General features: G+C 33.1%; 1 protein-coding gene across 1 annotated transcript in view; it reads left to right on the top strand.

Moving 5' to 3' along the window:
- CEP126 (centrosomal protein 126) overlaps window positions 1–18,485 on the top strand; it is a 129,364-nt gene that overhangs the window by 100,757 nt on the left and 10,122 nt on the right. The window contains exons 7-9 of the mRNA XM_057695482.1: window positions 12,175–12,287; window positions 14,755–14,830; window positions 16,411–16,620. Of these exons, the coding sequence (XP_057551465.1) occupies window positions 12,175–12,287; window positions 14,755–14,830; window positions 16,411–16,620 (399 nt within the window). The remainder of the gene's footprint in view (window positions 1–12,174; window positions 12,288–14,754; window positions 14,831–16,410; window positions 16,621–18,485) is intronic.

Below are 18,485 nucleotides of genomic sequence, written 5' to 3'. Positions count from 1 at the left end.
TTACATGTAGCAGTCCAGTTTTCCCAGCACCACTTATTGAAGAGACTGTCTTTTCTCCAGTGTACATTCTTGCCTCCTTTGTCATAGGTTAACTGACCATAAATGAGTGGGTTTATTTCTGGGCTCTCCATTCTCTTCCATTGTTCCATGTGTCTGTTTTTGTGCCAGTATCATGCTATTTTGTTGTATACGTCTGTACTTCTTAATACTGTAATTATACTCAGAAAATCTAATACTAACAATACTAAATACTTTGCATATTCAATCATTCAAGTTTTTTTTTCAAAACTATTTCAATATTAAACATTTCAAGTGAACCCTTTGCTAATACTGGATTATAGTTCAATGAGCATCTATTCATTTTTTTCTACTTTCCTATTTGCCATGTCATTTTTATTCTCACACTCAGTGTACCCAGAGTTGACAATTGTGGAGGACATCTTGCTCTCTGTTAGCATATCCAGAACTCTCCAGCAAAACTCTCAGTAAAAACTTTATTCCCATGAAACCCAAGCCATTCAACTATACCAACTCCTGATATCTCAAGTCACTTTTCCCCTGAAAAATGATTTTGCCAGCTGATTCACACTCATCCTCTGTTAGAAAAGTCTTTGCCAGTATACTGGTGATTGAGCAATCCAACACCCTGATCTCTCTCAATCCTTTCTCACTCTAATGAATATCCATACCATTCTGCCTCAAGTACCCATTCCCTTCCTCATACTCAACCAGGTCAACATCAATGACTTCTTTACTTCTAAAATCAGTAATTTAATTTACATTCTTCTCTCTGACTATAATATGCTTTTTGTACCAGGATATTTACACCAGTGGAATAGAATGGAGTCTAGAAACAGACCCACATATTAGAATGCTTGATTTCTGGCAAAGATGGTACTGCATAGCAGGGAGAAAATACTTGTCTTTTTATTAAATGGTGCTGAGTCAATTGAATCATTATACAGAATTAGTAAAATGGCCCTTACCTCACACCATACACAAAAATCAATTCCAAGTATATATGAATATGGAAAGTGAAAAAGAAATGCTTCTAGAAGACAACATAGGGAATATGCTTATGATTTGGGGATGGGCAGAGATTTTTTACACAGACATAGAAAGGACTAACCATTAAGGAGAAGATTGAAACTTTTTTCATCCAAAACACCATTAAAATATTAAAAAGGCAAACTATAGAGTGAAAGAAGATAGTTATAATGCATAATACCAAAAAAGAGCTCATATCCAGAATATATAAAGAAATCCTACAATCAATAAGAAAAAGACAACCCAATTATATCAGTCAGGTTTGAAGCAGAGAAACAGAACCAGTAAGATATGTTAAGATTTAGTGCAGTAGATTGGCTTACATAAATGTGGGGAGGGGGCTAAATCTGGGCAAGTCTGAAATTCTTTGGGCAGGCCGGGAGGAAGGGCAGGAACAGACAGATGTTGCCACTGACAGGCAGAATTTTGTATTCTCTGAAGAAAGCTTGCTTTGGGGGCCTTTGAATTGATTGACTCAGGCGCACACAGATTATCTAGCATAATCTCCTTTACTTAAAGCAAACCAATTATAGACTTTAATAACATCTACAAAATACCTTCACAGCAACACATTAGTATTTGATTGAATAACTGGGGACTGTAGACAGGTGACACATCAAAAAGACCATCACACCCTTCATAAAGGAGGATAGCCAAATGGTCAATAAAATGTGGAAAGAGCTTCAGCCCTCAGAAAAATTCACATTAAAACAATTAGATACAACTACACACACATTATCAGAATGGCTAAAATTTTTAAAATACAATACTAAGTATTAACAAAGTTGTGTAACACCTGGAAACTGACATCTACTAAATTTGAACATATGCATATCCTTAGAACTAGCAATTCCAGACCAGCAGATGTGTGTGTGTGTATATGTGTGTGTGTCAGAAATTCATTCATATGTAAAACAAAAGATATGTATAAGAACTTTCATAGCAGCTTTATAGCCATGATCTAGAATTATCTCAAATGTTCTTCAGTACTACAATATATAAAGGGAAATTTATTCATTCAATAAAATAACATAATAAAAAATGAATCAGGCACTGCTAAGAAATAGTAATATGAATGAATCTCACACCATGATATTGGGCAAAAGAAGCCAGTTATTAAAATGCATATTATATTCCATTTCTATGAGGTTGAAGAATAGGTAAAACTATGGATCGGGGTATATGGAAACAGGTAATAAGGAAAGCTTTTTCAGTGCTGGTAAAGTTCTATTTCCTGACTTGGGTGTCTGTGCAAGCTGGGTGTGTCCACAGAATCTGTATACTTATAATTTGTGAATGTTTCTATAGGTGGTTATACTTCAGTTTTTTAAAAAGCCAAGTGATGTTGGCATATCAAATCCTTTGAAATCTGATTTCAAAAGGAATGTGTTTTTTTTTTCTAGAAAGTATTAAAAATATCTTCAAGGAATCAAAAAATTGATTACTAGAAAAGATCAAAGATACAATTAAGCTTAACTCCCGTATTTTAAGGATGAGGAAATTGATACACATAATAGTGAGATTATATAGCTCAAGATGACACAGGTAGTTCAAAGCAGAGCTAGGACTTTGTATTACAGTTCCAGTGTTCTTACCTTAGAATAAATCTAGTTTTCACGAGATCAGAAATGTAATCAGAGACACTAAAGCAAATTATTTTAGATAAAAATTAGATAGCACTTACTGTGTGCCAATCACTATTCTAAACACTTTACATGCAGGAACAAATTTAATGCTCTCAATAACTGTGAGTAAATAATATTACTCCCATTTTATAAATGAGGAAACTGAAGCAGTGAGAGGACTAATAACTTGTGTTAAGTCACATAACTAGTATAAATGGCAGAGCCAGGATTAAAATGCAGGCATTCTGTCTCTAGCATCTGTGCTCTTAATTACTTAGCTATTATGCATGTTTTAAAAAACAAAACAAAACCCTCTCTGTGAGGAGATGGAGATAACCTTATTGTGGTGATTATTTTGAAATATATATGTATATCTACTAATCACATTGTATACCTTAAACTTAAATATGTTATATTGTCAATATTTCAATAAAGCTGGAGAATATAAATTAAATTTTTAAAACCCTGAATAACCAGATTTTTCAGTGATATACATTTTAAAAAATAGTACATTCATCTATACAGTTTGTGGAAAGTGCAGAAGTGATTAATAAAATGAAGACTGGCATGAAGATTTAAAATCATCTTTACTAACTAATAAAGTTTGGTTTAGCAGAGATAATTGCACTCAATATACTTTTTAAAGCTTCTCAATTGTAAAGTATATCTTACATACAAATAATGTATATAATGTACAAGAACAAGTTAAAGACTAATAATAAAAGAACCCTGTGCCCAATGCCCAGTTTCAGAAATAGGAAGTCACTAGTACTGTTGAAATTTCACATGCTTCTCCTTAATTGCATCCCCCTCCTCTCTTACAAAATGATGCAATAGAATTGTGTTAATTATTCCATGCTTTTCTTTATAATTTTACCATGTGTAAAATGTATCTCAAACAATATATTTGTTTAGTTTTGCCTACTATTGTAACTCATATAAATGGAACCATTTCATCTATATACTTCTATGATTTGCTTTTTTCAGTCAATTTTGGTTTTGAATTCATTATTGATTAGTTTAGCCATACTTTATTTGTATTTGTTTTTGTATTACATTTCATTAAAATTGCTGTATTACATTATATAAAAATTTTTCATTCTCCTATTACTGGACATTTGGGTTGTGTTCAGTTTCTTGCTTTTATGAATCCTGTTCTGGGAACAGTTTTGTATATCTACTGATAAACATGTTGCTGGGTCATAGAGTATGTGTATTTTCAACTAGGTTAAGTGTATTTCAATAGGGAATGCCAAATTATTTTCCAGAGCAATATATGAAAGTCCCCTTTACTACATGCTCACCAAAACTCCAATGGTCAGACTTTTTACTGTTGTCAATCATATAGGTGAAAAATGGTGTCTAATGATAACAATTTGTATTGCCCTGGTTACTAATGAACTGAGCATTTTTCATATGTTTATGCACTATTTGCATTTACTCTTTCGTGAACTGTCTGCTCTTGGGTTCTGGGCTAGGGGGTTGTTTCCCTTATTGGAAAAAGTTCCTTATATATTCTAGGATTCTGCATCAGTTATATGTGTTGCATATATTTTCTGCCAATTTGTGATTTGTAGTTTCTCTCTTCTTGATGAATAAAACTCACACATTTTAATGTGGGTTTTTGTTTTTGTTTTTGTATCTTGCTTGTATCTATTTAGTTTGTGGGTCCTTTGTTTTGTTTTATTTTTATTTTACAGAAGAAGAAATATCCATCTTGAAAACTGTTCTTTTTTTTTTTTTTTTTTTTGGCTCTTTATTGGAATATATTTGCTTTACACTCTTGTACCACCTTATGAGGTACACCAAAGTCAGTCAGCTGTATTTATACACATATCCCCATATTCACTCCCTCCCGCGACTCCCTCCCACCCTCCCTGTCCTGGCCCTCTATGGCATCACCCATCATCAAGTCAATCTCCCTTTGTTATACAGCAACTTCCCACTGGATATCTGTTTTACACTTGGGAGAATATATATGTCTATGCTACTCTCTCACTTCATCCCAGCTTCCTCTTCGCCCCCTGCCCCCTCAACCTCGTGTCCTCCAGTCCATTCTCTGCAGCTGCATCTTTATTCTTGTCTTGTCACTGGGTTCATCAGTACCTTTTTTTTTTTTCTTTTTAGATTCTGTATATATGAGTTAGCATACAATATTTGTTTTTCTCTTTCTGGCTTGCTTCACTCTGTATGACAGACTCTAGGTCTCTCCACCTCATTACATATACCTCCATTTCATTTCTTTATATGGCTAAGTAATATTCCATTGTATATATATCCACATCTTCTGTATCCATTCATTTGTTGATGGGCATTTAGGTTGCTTCCATGTCCTGGCTATTGTAAATAGTGCTGCAATGAACATTACGGTACATGTTTCTTTTTGGATTATGGTTTTCTCTGGGTATATGCCCAGGAGTGGGATTACTGGATCATATGGTAGTTCTATTTTTAGTTTTTTTAAGGAACCTCCAAACTGTTTTCCATAGTGGCTGTACCAACTTACATTCCCACCAACAGTGCAGGAGAGTTCCCTTTTCTCTGCACCCTCTCCAACATTTGTTGTTTCTAGAGTTTTTGATGATGACCATTCTGACTGGTGTGAGGTGGTACCTCACTGTGGCTTTGACTTGCATTTCTCTGATGATTCGTGATGTTGAGCATCTTCTCATGTGTTTGTTGGCCATCTGTATGTCTTCTTTGGAGAAATGTCTATGTAGGTCTTCTGCCCATTTGTGGATTGGGTTATTTGCTTTTTTGGTATTAAGCTGCATGAGCTACTTGTATATTTTGGAGATCAATCCTTTGTCCGTTGCTTTATAGGCAAGTATTTTCTTCCATTCTGAGTGTTGTCTTCTTGTCTTGTTTATGGTTTCTTTCACTGTGAAAAAGCTTTTAAGTTTCATGAGGTCCCATTTGTTTATTCTTGATTTTATTTCCATGATTCTAGGAGGTGGGTCCAAAAGGATCTTGCTTAGATGGATGTCATAGAGTGTTCTGCCTATGTTTTCCTCCAGGAGTTTTATAGTGTCTGGCCTTCCATTTAGGTCTTTAATCCATTTTGAGTTTATTTTTGTGTATGGTGTTAGGAAGTGTTCTAATTTCATTCTTTTACATGTTGCTGTCCAATTTTCCCAGCACCACTTGTTGACGAAGCTGTCTTTTTTCCATTGTATATTTTTGCCTCCTTTGTCAAAGATAAGATGCCCATATGTGCATGGGCTTACCTCTGAGTTCTCTATTCTGTTCCATTGATCTTCCTTTCTATTTTTGTGCCAGTCCCATACTGTCTTGATCACTGTGGCCTTGTAGTATAGTTTGAAGTCAGGAAGACTAATTCCACCAACTCCATTTTTCCTTCTTAAGTTTGCTTTGGCTATTCGGGGTCCTTTGCATTTCCATACAAATCATTAAGATTTCTTGTTCTAGTTCTGTGAAAAATGCCATTGGTAATTTCATAGGGATTGCGTTGAATCTGTAAATTGCTTTGGGTAGCACAGCCATTTTCACAACGTTGATTCTTCCAATCCAAGAACATGATATGTCCCTCCATCTGTTTGTGTCATCTTTGATTTCTTTCATCAGTGTCTTATAGTTTTCTGCATATAGGTCTTTTGCCTCCTTAGGCAGGTTTATTCCTAGGTATTTTATTCTTTTTGTTGCGATGGTAAGTGGGAGAGTTTCCTTAATTTCTCTTTCTGCTTTTTCGTTGTTAGTGTATAGGAATGCAAGAGATTTCTGCACGTTAATTTTGTATGCTGCTACTTTACTAAATTCATCAATTAGTGCTAGCAGTTTTCTGGTAGAGTCTTTAGGGTTTTCTATGTATAATATCATGTCATCTGCAAAGAGTGACAATTTTACTCCTTCTCCAATTTGGATTCCTTTTATTTCATTTTCTTCTCTGATTGCTGTGGCTAAAACTTCCAAAACTATGTTGAATAATAATGGTGAGAGTGGACACCCTGGTCTTGTTCCTGTTCTTAGAGGGAATTCTTTCAGTTTTTCCCCATTGAGAACGATGTTGGCTTTTGGTTTCTCATATATGGCTTTTATTATGTTGAGGTAATTTCCTTCTATGCCCATTTTCTGGAGAGCTTTTATCATAAATGGGTGTTGGATTTTGTCAAAAGCTTTTTCTGCATCTATTGAGATTATCATATGGTTTTTATCCTTCAATTTGTTGATATGATGTATCACATTGATTGATTTGCGTATATTGAAGAATCCTTGCATCCCAGGGACAAATCCCACTTGATCATGGTGTATCATTTTTTTAATGTGCTGTTGGATTCTGTTAGCTAGTATTTTGTTAAGGATTTTTGCATCTATATTCATCAGTGACATTGGTCTGTAATTTTCTTTTTTTGTGACATCTTTGCCTGGTTTTGGTATCAAGGTGATGGTGGCCTCGTAGAATGAGTTTGGGAGTGCTCCTCCTTCTGCTATATTTTGGAAGAGTTTGAGAAGGATAGGTGTTAGCTCTTCTCTAAATGTTTGATAGAACTCGCCTGTGACGCCATCTGGCCCTGGGCTTTTGTTTGTTGGGAGATTTTTAATCACAGCGTCAATTTCCATACTTGTGGTTGGTCTGTTCATATTTTCTATTTCTTCCTGGTTCAGTCTTGGAAGATTGTACTTTTCTAAGAATTGATCCATTTCTTCCAGGTTATCCAATTTATTGGCATCTAGTTGCTTGTAGTAGTCTCTTATTTTTTTTTCTGTAGTTCTGTGGTGTCCGTTGTTACTTCTCCTTTTTCATTTCTAATTCTGTTGATTTGTGTCTTCTCCCTTTTTATCCGGATGTGTCTGGCTAATGGTCTATCAATTTTGTTTATCTTCTCAAAGAACCAGCTTTTAGTTGAAAACTGTTCTTTAAAAAAAGAAAAAAATCCACACAAAACTAAACCAAAAAAAAAAAAAAAAAGTTTACTATAGCTATTAGAAACAATATAATTTTAGGCAATAATAACCATATCTTTGGAAATACTGCTATACTCTACATTATTATAGGCTATATATTTTAGGGCTGCTTATAAACAAACTGGGGTGAGCCACAACCCTGGAAGGAGGGGTTGGGCCTGAAGACCATTTAAAGGAGCTCAAGCCTAAGAGACATGATAGCTGTGTACAAATGTTTGAAGGTTTATTATGTAAAAGAAGGAGAAAAAAGAAATAAACGTAGTGGTAAAAAGTGCAAGGATGTTTTCAGCTCAACATAAGGAAGAGTTTGAGCTAAAACCACCAACAATTGAGGAGGGCAGCCCATGGGGTAGTGGCTCCTCATCACTAAACATTCAAGTACAGGTTGAATGTCCACCCCTGAGTGATTCAGATCTGTGAGTAAGAGTTTGCACTAGTTAACGTCTAAGATCTCTTCCAAAGCTATAATTCCGTAAACTTCTTCAGAATTTTCCTTTGTTTATAATTAAGAATACTACAAATTTTAAAATATGTAATACTTTGCTAAAGATTAGTAGCTTTATTTTGCGTTATGGTAGTACAACTATCATATTTAGAACTTTCATATGAGACTAGAAATTTGGCCAGAGATGCCATTAAAAACTATATTATTTTTGCAAAAATACCAAAGTTCTCAGCTCTTATATTAATTAGTAAATAGTATTTAAGTGCATGGATGTGAATGGGACAAATACATAAACTGTTTTAAGCATATACTTGTATCTGTTCCTGGGATCAACCAGTAATCCATAAAACTGAACATTTACACAAAGAACAATCAAAAACAAATAATTATGCTACAAATCAAGAAAGTACAAAAGTATTGGTAGATTTTGCCTCCAGAATATTTATGAACAGGCTAAAGGAAGGGAAAAATTATTGATACAGCAGTCATGTGACTAAGTTAATTTTCCTTTATTTAAGATATTTTTAAAGCTGTTCAGAAATAAAAAAGAAAGATAGGGACTTCATAAGATTTAGGGGAAGACAATTCCTAGCATAGAAAACAGTATAAAAACTTTACTGGTGCCCAAATGATCTCACTATAAACTGCAACATTTAGCATATCTATTATTTAACATATTTAGCATTCACGTGTAGGTGAGAATAAATATAGTACAGTACTTTTTAAACTACAGGTCATGACTCATTTAGAGGATTATGAAATCAATTTAATGAGTAGTGACCAGAATTTTTAAATGAAATATAATTGTAGAATGTACTAGAATAGAAACTACCAGAGGGCATTATATATTGTAAAAGTAAGTAGTTACACAAAACTATGTATACATCCTGGGTCACAATGCAAAATATCTTTCTATGAGACACAGTCAAATCAGAATGAAAGTTACTAGTATAGAGGGTAAGAGCTATAATTTTAGATTTTAAAGACTGTTTGGAGCTAAATCCCAGCTTTGCTCTTTACTGGCTCTGTGACCTTGGTTAAGTTACTAACCCTCTCCTGTGCCTTAATTTCTTTATCTGTAAAAAGTGTGATGATAATAGTGCCTCTAGTTTAAAACAATGCCTGGGCAATTATAAATGCTCAACATGTTAAGCTAGAATTATGTTATTATTTCTTACTCTAAAAGGTCAGATGTTCAATTACTAGCCAACTTTCTTGAAAGTTGGAAGCCTTTGTGTCTTTGCTGTTATATAGATGTAGACATTTACTTATAGTGTATGCGTATAGCTATATATGTATAATTATGTGAAAAAAATATGTATTAGCTATGGTAACATAAATTAGATATAGTACTCGTGTTCTTTCAGTACATAATTTCAGGGCTAAAAATATTTGTATGTTTTTTCTTACCTGAACTCTTATCACAAAAGCACAGATACACAAACCCATGTAATTCCCAAGACATTTGTGTGCTTACATACATACTCATATTCTATGTCCCAGACTAACTGAATTTTCTACCTTTTAGCACCAAGAATCTTATTAACTATGTATCACTGTAACTTTGTGCTTTAGAACATAATGTTCCTTTTGACTCAAAGATCCTTTTATTCAGAGACCTATTACTTCAAGACCAAGCTTAATATAACTTCTGTGAAATCTTTCTTGATTCTCACAAAGACACTCTAGCCTCTGTGCTTTCACTTAACTCTGTTTATATCTCCACATACAATTTATTCACTTTACTTCAGTAATGCATTTAAATTTATGTCCATTGTTCTGGACTACTGCACTCCAAGAGTTTTTATTGTACCACTATTAACAAAAATTTTGAGCGAATATCATATATATATATGCTATATACATGTATTATTGTACAAATATATACTTTAAGGACCTTAACCAGAAATAGAATTTTTTAATGAGATACAAAATACAAACTTTTTTTTCTTTTTTTTATTATTTATTTATTTATTTATTTTTATTTTTTTGGGGGGGGTACACCAAGTTCAGTCATCTGTTTTTATACACATATCCCCGTATTCCCTCCCTTCCTTGACTCCCCCCCCTCTAGTCCCCCCCACCCTCCCCGCCCCAGTCCTCTAAGGCATCTTCCATCCTCGAGTTGGACTCCCTTTGTTATACAACAACTTCCCACTGACTATCTATTTTACAGTTGGTAGTATATATATGTCTGTGCTACTCTCTCGCTTCGTCTCAGCTTCCCTGTCACCCCCTGCCCCCTCCCAAACCTTGAGTTCTCCAGTCCATTCTCTGTATCTGCGTCCTTGTTCTTGTCACTGAGTTCATCATTACCATTTTTAGATTCCGTATATGTGAGTTAGCATACAATATTTGTCTTTCTCTTTCTGACTTACTTCACTCTGTATGACAGACTGTAGGTCTATCCACCTCATTACATATAGCTCCATCTCATCCCTTTTTATAGCTAAGTAATATTCCATTGTATATATATGCCACATCTTCTTTATCCATTCATTTGTTGATGGGCATTTAGGTTGCTTCCATGTCCTGGCTATTGTAAATAGTGCTGCAATAAACATTATGGTACAAGTTTCTTTTGGGATTATGGTTTTCTTTGGGTATATGCCCAGTAATGGGATTACTGGATCATACGGTAGTTCTATTTGTAGTTACAAAATACAAACTTTTTAAATAATTTTTAAGTTTTGTATTTTCTAAATCATACATTTTAGAATAATAATTATAAAAATAATTTTATATATTAATATACAAAAATTCTCATATATTACTAATAATTTTCTGAATGCTTAGTTTCAAATGTCATCAATTATGAAGACTTCATTACATATACCATCCTTTTTTTTTAATTTGATTTTTTAAGCTCTTTATTGGAATATAATTGCTTTACACTGCTGTGCCAATTTTTGAGGTACACCAAAATGAATCAGCTGTATTTATACACATATCCCCACCCTCCCGTGACTCCCTCCCACCCTCCCTATCCTGGCCCTCTAAGCCATCACCCGTCATCAAGTTTGTCTCCTTATGTTATGCAGGAACTTCCCACGAGTTATCTATTTTACATTTGGTGGTGTATATATGTCAAAGCTACTCTCACACTTCATCCCAGCTTCCCCATTGCACCCCCCCAACCCTGTATCCTCAAGTCCGTTCTCTACATCTGCATCTTTATTCTTGCCCTGTCACTGGGTTCATCAGTACCTTTTTTTTTTTTTTTTAGATTCCATATACTATATACCATCCATAGATAATATCTCAGGACACAATATGCATTTTTCTATAATTTTTAAATCTGTGATTCTTTGTTACAATATAACTATACTGTCATTGTTATTATGTGGCAAAGAGTTTGTAATGAGACTAAGATGTGTTTCAGCTCTGTCTTTTTCTTATTCACCTGTGTTCGCATTATTAGCATTATCTTTATGATTTTGTAAGACTATATTTTTGATTAGTCATAGACAAAACATAGAAAATAATATAAGTATCCACATACCCACCACTCACCTTAAATAAAAAAACACTAAACATACAATGGAAGCACTACAAAAGTCATTTTTAGTGTCTTTTCCATTTTGTGAGGACTCATTCAGATCCTATAAGATATCCATAAATCCAGGGCACACATAAAATTTAGTGCATTGAAGGACAGAAAAGAACAGTAATGAATGATATCACTGCCAACCTCACACACTTAGAACCTCTACTCTTCCTCCTAGATAACTTTTACCTTGCAAAGTGGCAGAGGTGCAAGTGTCAACCATATATTACCATAGTAAAGTTTAAATGTCTAATTTTTAGATAATAAATTTAAATTGGAATTTTAATATGTTCTTCCTGTGCAACAGTGATTTATTTTGCATATTCTCCTGGTACTGTACCACCACACTTTAGAGGTCACTGCTCTAAACTATAAACCCCTCAAAAAACAGAGATTTTGTTTTAATTCTTTATTATAACCATGCCATGCATAGTACATATATGAGAAGCTCAATAAAAATTTGCCAACTGAATGAATGAAATTTAGGGTTTTTTGTGATGTTTGAAGGTAACTTGGAAGTTTACAGTGGATATATACTGTCTACTCAACTTCTGTAAATTTTGACATTGTCCTGGCATTTGTTTAAGATTCTACTGTTACCAGAAGAAAACAAATTGTTGAAAATAAGCACAGAAGTCTTTTAGAGCAAAAAAGACAAAACCCTGGATCTGTAGGACAGAAGTACAGTGATCAGATGAATGTAAGTACAGTGTTAGTAAAAATCTCTATTCAATACTAAAAAATTGCTTGGAAAAAAGACTATTTTTAAAGGATTGTGCTTTTCCTGTAAACTGTGCACCACAACATAGATGATACAGCCAAAGCCATTGTGAAGCAGCCTGGACTATCTGTGCTAGGGGCTTATTGTACTATACTTATATGCTATATTCTAGTTAACCTAAATGATCAGTTATAATGAATATTTTAAACCAACTTTAAGAAATCACATTATTTTACTTGTTATTTATAGTTCAGTCTGGCAAAAAACTGAGGTTATTCACAATAAAGTTATTTAAATATATATTAAAAAAGGGGAAAAAAAGAAAAGTAAATTAGAGCCGTGAGAAAAGGAAGTAAGTATGCTTATCATGAAGACTAATATAGTTCCATGTGTTTAAATATCCTGTTGGGATCTGAGCTTCCTGAAAGACATGGCAAGAAGGAAAATAGTGTGTTGCATAGTTCTCAGGGGATATCAATAGTGACTCTGTATGAGGTATACTGTATTAAAAGATATTTTCCATTGAGAATCTTCTATGGGGGACCTTGAAGTTCATTATAGATATATCCCTATTAACAGTCAACAACATTATGGGAGTTTCATGTGGTGTTTGAAAGTAGAGATCTTAATAAAACTCAAAAAGCATCATGTTGATTTAAAAATTAGCAGAGGTAATTCTTTGAGAGCTAAGTAAATATGACCTAAATATATTTTCTAGAGGTCTTAGGATTGAATTTAAAATATTAAAAAATCTAGATGGATGAGTGAATAGCATTTCACTTGAAGTTTCTACTTTAAATACCACTTCTGATTTTTAATAGAACTGGAAATAGAGTGTTTTATGAAGAATTTTTATTCCACGTTAATTGTTTGAGGGTCCTATTATTTGTATACTGTAGGAACTATTGATTCTTATATAGATGTTTATTAATATGGAGAGTGATCAACCATGAGTTAATTTTACCAGCAAAACAAGTCATTTAGTTTTTTATTTATGTAAATATAGTTGTCAATATATTTTTACTGTTTAGTAACGAACTTAATTACAAACTTCCTGATTACAAATAGAATAATGCCTAATAAGTCCTTCCTTTTTAATTTCCTTGTTGTCCACATCAAACATCTCAAAATCGATAAAGTGAACAAATTTTTTACCTTTATTTTCTTTATTTTTATTAATGTATATTATATTTAAAAGTAATGTGTAGTTGTTACAACAAAAAATGAACAAACTAAATTTTAAATGACCTTATTATTGCCCTCTCTAAATTCATCTTTATTTTTCTGTGTTATTCTGTTCTTCTGTGTCTTGTTCCTTTGCATTCTATCTTGCTGTCTTTAGAGTTCACTTCTGTTCTTTCCAGAAGCTTCATGTCCACTTTCACATACACATCTTCCATTCACACACCATTTATACATCTACCAAAGTCTTTTTAGGTTTGTAATAGATCAGTGTTCCTGAATCAAAACAAAGTTTTGAAGTTTAATTTTTTTTCATGCTTATTGTTTTGTTTTGATTTTTGGTTTTGGGTTGGATTCAGTTTTGTTTTTACTCAAGAGTGTAAACAAGCATTCAGTTACTATAGCACCAGCCCTGTCACCTTGTATTAGCAAATGTATTTTATCACCCTGGATTTTTCCCAACCATTACTTCTATGTGGAGGGAATCTAAAAGAGGTCAATGAAAGATAGAAAAAGCACAATTGCCACTTTGTGCCAGGGTCTCAGTCCAGGTTGTCTCAAGTCTATAATGGAGATCAGACAAGACTATGAGAGTTATTGAAGAAGGGCTGTTGAAGAAACCTGCATCAGTTACTCTTCGAATTAGACTGGACAAAGGCGAGGTGTAGTCATAAACCAGCAATTTTGTCTAAGAGAAACAGTCATTTCTTACAGTGGAAAGAATCTAAGTAGACCATATGCCGGGAAGGAGCGTTGGTATCACTCAGAGTGTTGAATGGGAGTGCTAATTGCCAGTGCTCTGATATTTCTCATTTCCCAGTTCTGTGCAGCATTGGGACAGCTATTTCTGTTTTAAGTTTTGTCATCTAAGACACTTACCTATCCTTGGCATTAGCCATAATCAGAGGCTTTTAGCTAGTAATTGTGACTTACCCTTACAATGATAAACCAACCTTAAAGTAATTTTTTACCTTTCCTTTAGTTAGTACTTTTGATTGCCACCCAACTTACTTCCTTCTTCCAAATGTCCAAGACAATATTGCAGTCTGAAAATTAACCAGAATTGACATACATTTTTCTAATCTTAGGTACCATAGAAAGGCCTTATTCCAGTAATTCTTGATTTCTGCTCCAAAAAGAGAAAATATATATAATATGAACAGTGAAAGCTGAAAATATAAACAGCAAATAAAAGTTTAAGTCAATATATATAATTAATTTTAAATATGGAATTATATTCTGATTTAATATTCTATTTTTATAGAATTTTGGACAAAGTGTCCAGCTAAGTTCAAGTGAGCCAAAACAAACTACAAGGGGTACTTCTAATATTGGAGAAGGTATGTTTTAGTTTAAACATTTTCCTCTTAGCTTTGTTCCCAGTGATTTCTTTTGTTGTTCTTATAAATGTCTTCCCAAGTACTTACATATTACATTACTGTTAATCCACCATTTGGGACCTGAATTCTCCTCACCCTGCACATTTAGACTGTTGCCAGTTTTGATTTATTCTAAATAGTAATGTGTTGAACACCTTCCTACATCATGTTTTTTCTGACTTTTCAATTATTTCCATATTTAGATTTCCAGAATTAAAATTACAGTACTTGGCATTAATAGGCACCGAATTAATATTTGTTGAATGAAACTCTGTGTATTAAATGAGTACTGGATCAAAGCAAATAAACATTGTTATGGATTTTTATACATATTCCTATAGCATTTTCCAGAGAAGTATTATTCAAAATTCTTCTGGGGTGTATGTCAACTTGAGCTAGAATCACTTCTATTATTTAGTTATATGACAGACAAAGTTTTTATTTGTACATCTTTTATTAATAATAGGCTTAATTTTTCTGTATGTATATTTATTTTGGTGAATTATTTCTTCATATTCTTTTTCCCTGTAAATGTTGGAGTTTTAGTATTTTCTTAATCATTTCTGCAAACTCTTTAAGTATCAAGGATTCTGATCCTTATGTTAGTTACAAATGTTTTTACTACTTTACTATGTGCATTTTTTTCCACTTATGTTTTATTTTTACATATAGAAGTCTTACTTTACACTTTTTTATTCAATAAATAATTATTGAGAGCTAATTTCCTGCAACTAAATATTTTGGATATACAATAATTAACAAAAAAGTCTTGGCCTTCAGAATTTAAAATCTATTAGGGAACACCAACCTTAAATAAAAAAGTTTTTAGTCTTTTCTTAGTGATTTGTCTGTTACTCAAAGAAACTTCCCAATGCAGAAAGTTAGAAATGTTTCTTTTCCCTCTAGATTACTTTAATGGTTTGATTCATTAAATTTAATTCTTTAATTTCTTTGGAATTTGTTTAAATAGATGATGTGAAGTGAAACTCCAAATTGATTATTTTATAAACAACAAACTAATTTATTGAGTCATCTTTCCCTTCTCCCAAGTCTTTGATACTTCTTTAAGCACATGTTCTTTTATTTAATTTGGTCAGTTTCTAGGCTTTCAATTCCGTTCAACTGATCATCTAATTTTCTAAAATTTCCTTAAGTTCCTTTTCTCTTACTTTTATTTATAACTCATCATAATTGCTATTTTAAAGACAATCTACTTCATCTTCTCTTTGAACTACCAATGAATAACAAAAACAAAACAGAAATAATCTATATATATATAATGTATTTTTTTCCGCAGTTCAGGTAACACTCTAAAAACTTTTATTACCTCACTACCCTCATTTTGAGTATTTCTTTAAAATAAGGATGGGAAAATGCTAGATATAGAAGATCCCGATAAATAAAATGCAAAGTAACAAAAGATTTACTGGGTGTCTGTTTGTTAAATGAATACATACAGACATATGTCAGTTAAGTATGTATAAGGGCTGATCCTAAAGACAAAAAGGGATCAAAGAATAGTTAATGTAAAGTTTCTGTAGTTTCAGGCAGTACTTCTGAATTTTTGATGGCTGAAAACCTAGTGAAAGCTTCAGTGCCTGAGGATGAAATTCTAACCATCATGAATAGCAAGCAGCTACAGAAACTAAATATGACTTTAAATAAAACCCAGCAATTTAACATCTGTGCACTGTCAGCTGAAGAACAAAAGATCCTACAGTCCCTTGATCGTCTCAATGAAAGGTTATACTGTAAGTATGGAAGAACACATTTTGTAAGAAATGTTGTATTTTATACTTAGACAATTTTAATTTAAAATTTAACTTAAAAATTGAAAATAAAAATATAAGATGTATCCATATTATCAGTTATTTGAATCAAGTATATAACAATTAAAAATTTATTTGCCTATACCATACTATTTCAGGTCTACTGTACTCATGTCATTTACAATGATGCCAATTTTATTGGCAGGCTTAACTGTCTGTTGGGAATATATGAATATACTTCCATTTCAGCAGTATGACAGGCTAGGTATCTGTACTGACCATCCATCAAAAACAGCCATAAATTCAGGATTAAGTACTTTAAAAATCTTAAATATAGCAATGAGCTGGTAAGAATATAAGAAACTTTTAAGACCAGGAACTAAATATAAATAAGAACATAGAATGATAAGGAGAGTGCTGCTGCTAGCTTTTCTCTCAAGAACACTTAACCCACAGAGTGCAATTGAGATTTGCTTTTTGTGGCCTCACAGAAAAATGGGAACAGAAGACAAACTCCATGGCCTACTTAAGATGAGTAGTCTCATAGAAGAGCCTCCCACCCTGAAGTTGGGCCTCCCAAAGAGCTACATCCTATACAGACTTACACCCCCAGAGAGACAGAGAGAGAGGGAAAAACAAAAAACAAAGCAAAACAAAATTTGCATAACTTAAGTTTCAGTATTAAGCAGGTGAGGGGGGAAGACATGTAAGCTCTTTTCGCCTTTCTGTATGTCCATGTAAGATATAACTCTTTAAGAGGTTTTGTCAACAGCAGTCTCTTACTAAAGAAAATTCTAAAGAATGTACTTCAGCAAACCAAAAGTAATCTCAGATGGACAGTCTGAGAGGGTAAATTTGAACATCGTATAAAACAGTAAATGTAATTAAAAAGTAGTATGTTGTTCAGAGAGAAAACAGAATTTAAATACATATCAAAAATAATACATAAGTTGGAGAACATAAACGGTGTTAAAAGTGTACTAGGATTCTTGTATTGTTAAGGAATAGAGTAAAGATATAGATTAACTTTAGATGTTGATAAATGAAGTATGTCTCTGGTAATTACTAAGGTCACAACTAGAAACTTAGAAATAGAGTATACAAATTCTAAACTCTTAGAGAAAGTGACATGCAAAAGAAAAAAATCAAATCAATCCAAATTAACACAAGAAAGATAAAAATGATCATAGAAGAGATAGGACAAAAGGATGGATATAAATACTATAAGATGGTGTGTACAAATATATACAATAAATGTGAAAAATATGTAGTTTAATAGATACAGTATTCATATATAATGCATATATATAAATATATATGTATTAACTGTATGTGTGTGTATATTCCACTTCTGCCTAAAATGTAGAAAACTGGAATATATAAATCACACACTAAGAATAAGAAAAAGCAGATAAACACAAAAGTGTAAGTTTTCTTGAACCCATTAGAGAGCTGAGGTCCCAGCACAACCAAGTCGCCTGACATCTAAGGAAAGAAAGGAACTTCCAAGAGACACATGACATGACCGTTGGCTTGCCTATGGCAGAATATGGGAGAATAAAAATGTCAGGTTCCAGGCAAGCTGATATTAGGAATTATACATAAATTTTTAGCAAATTGCTAAAGGATAAATGTGAACTATTGTGAGAACATAAAACCCCTGGGAGTCATAGACATTCTTCTTGTTCACACCACTCACAGATTCTTCTTTATGAACCTACACTATGTGTTCATGAGAAAAAGAGGGGGCAGAACAGGAGACCAGAGAAATCCTCTTTCAGTGGTGTAGGCTTGGAAAAAGGGAGCAGCTACCACTGTAGGAATGATATGAAGCCCCATGCAGAACC

This window comes from Hippopotamus amphibius, chromosome 9 (assembly GCF_030028045.1).
Source record: "Hippopotamus amphibius kiboko isolate mHipAmp2 chromosome 9, mHipAmp2.hap2, whole genome shotgun sequence".
In the NCBI taxonomy this organism is placed as follows: Eukaryota; Metazoa; Chordata; class Mammalia; order Artiodactyla; family Hippopotamidae; genus Hippopotamus; species Hippopotamus amphibius.
Note: the sequence above shows the minus strand (reverse complement) of the source record. Positions and strands in the feature narration are given on the sequence as shown.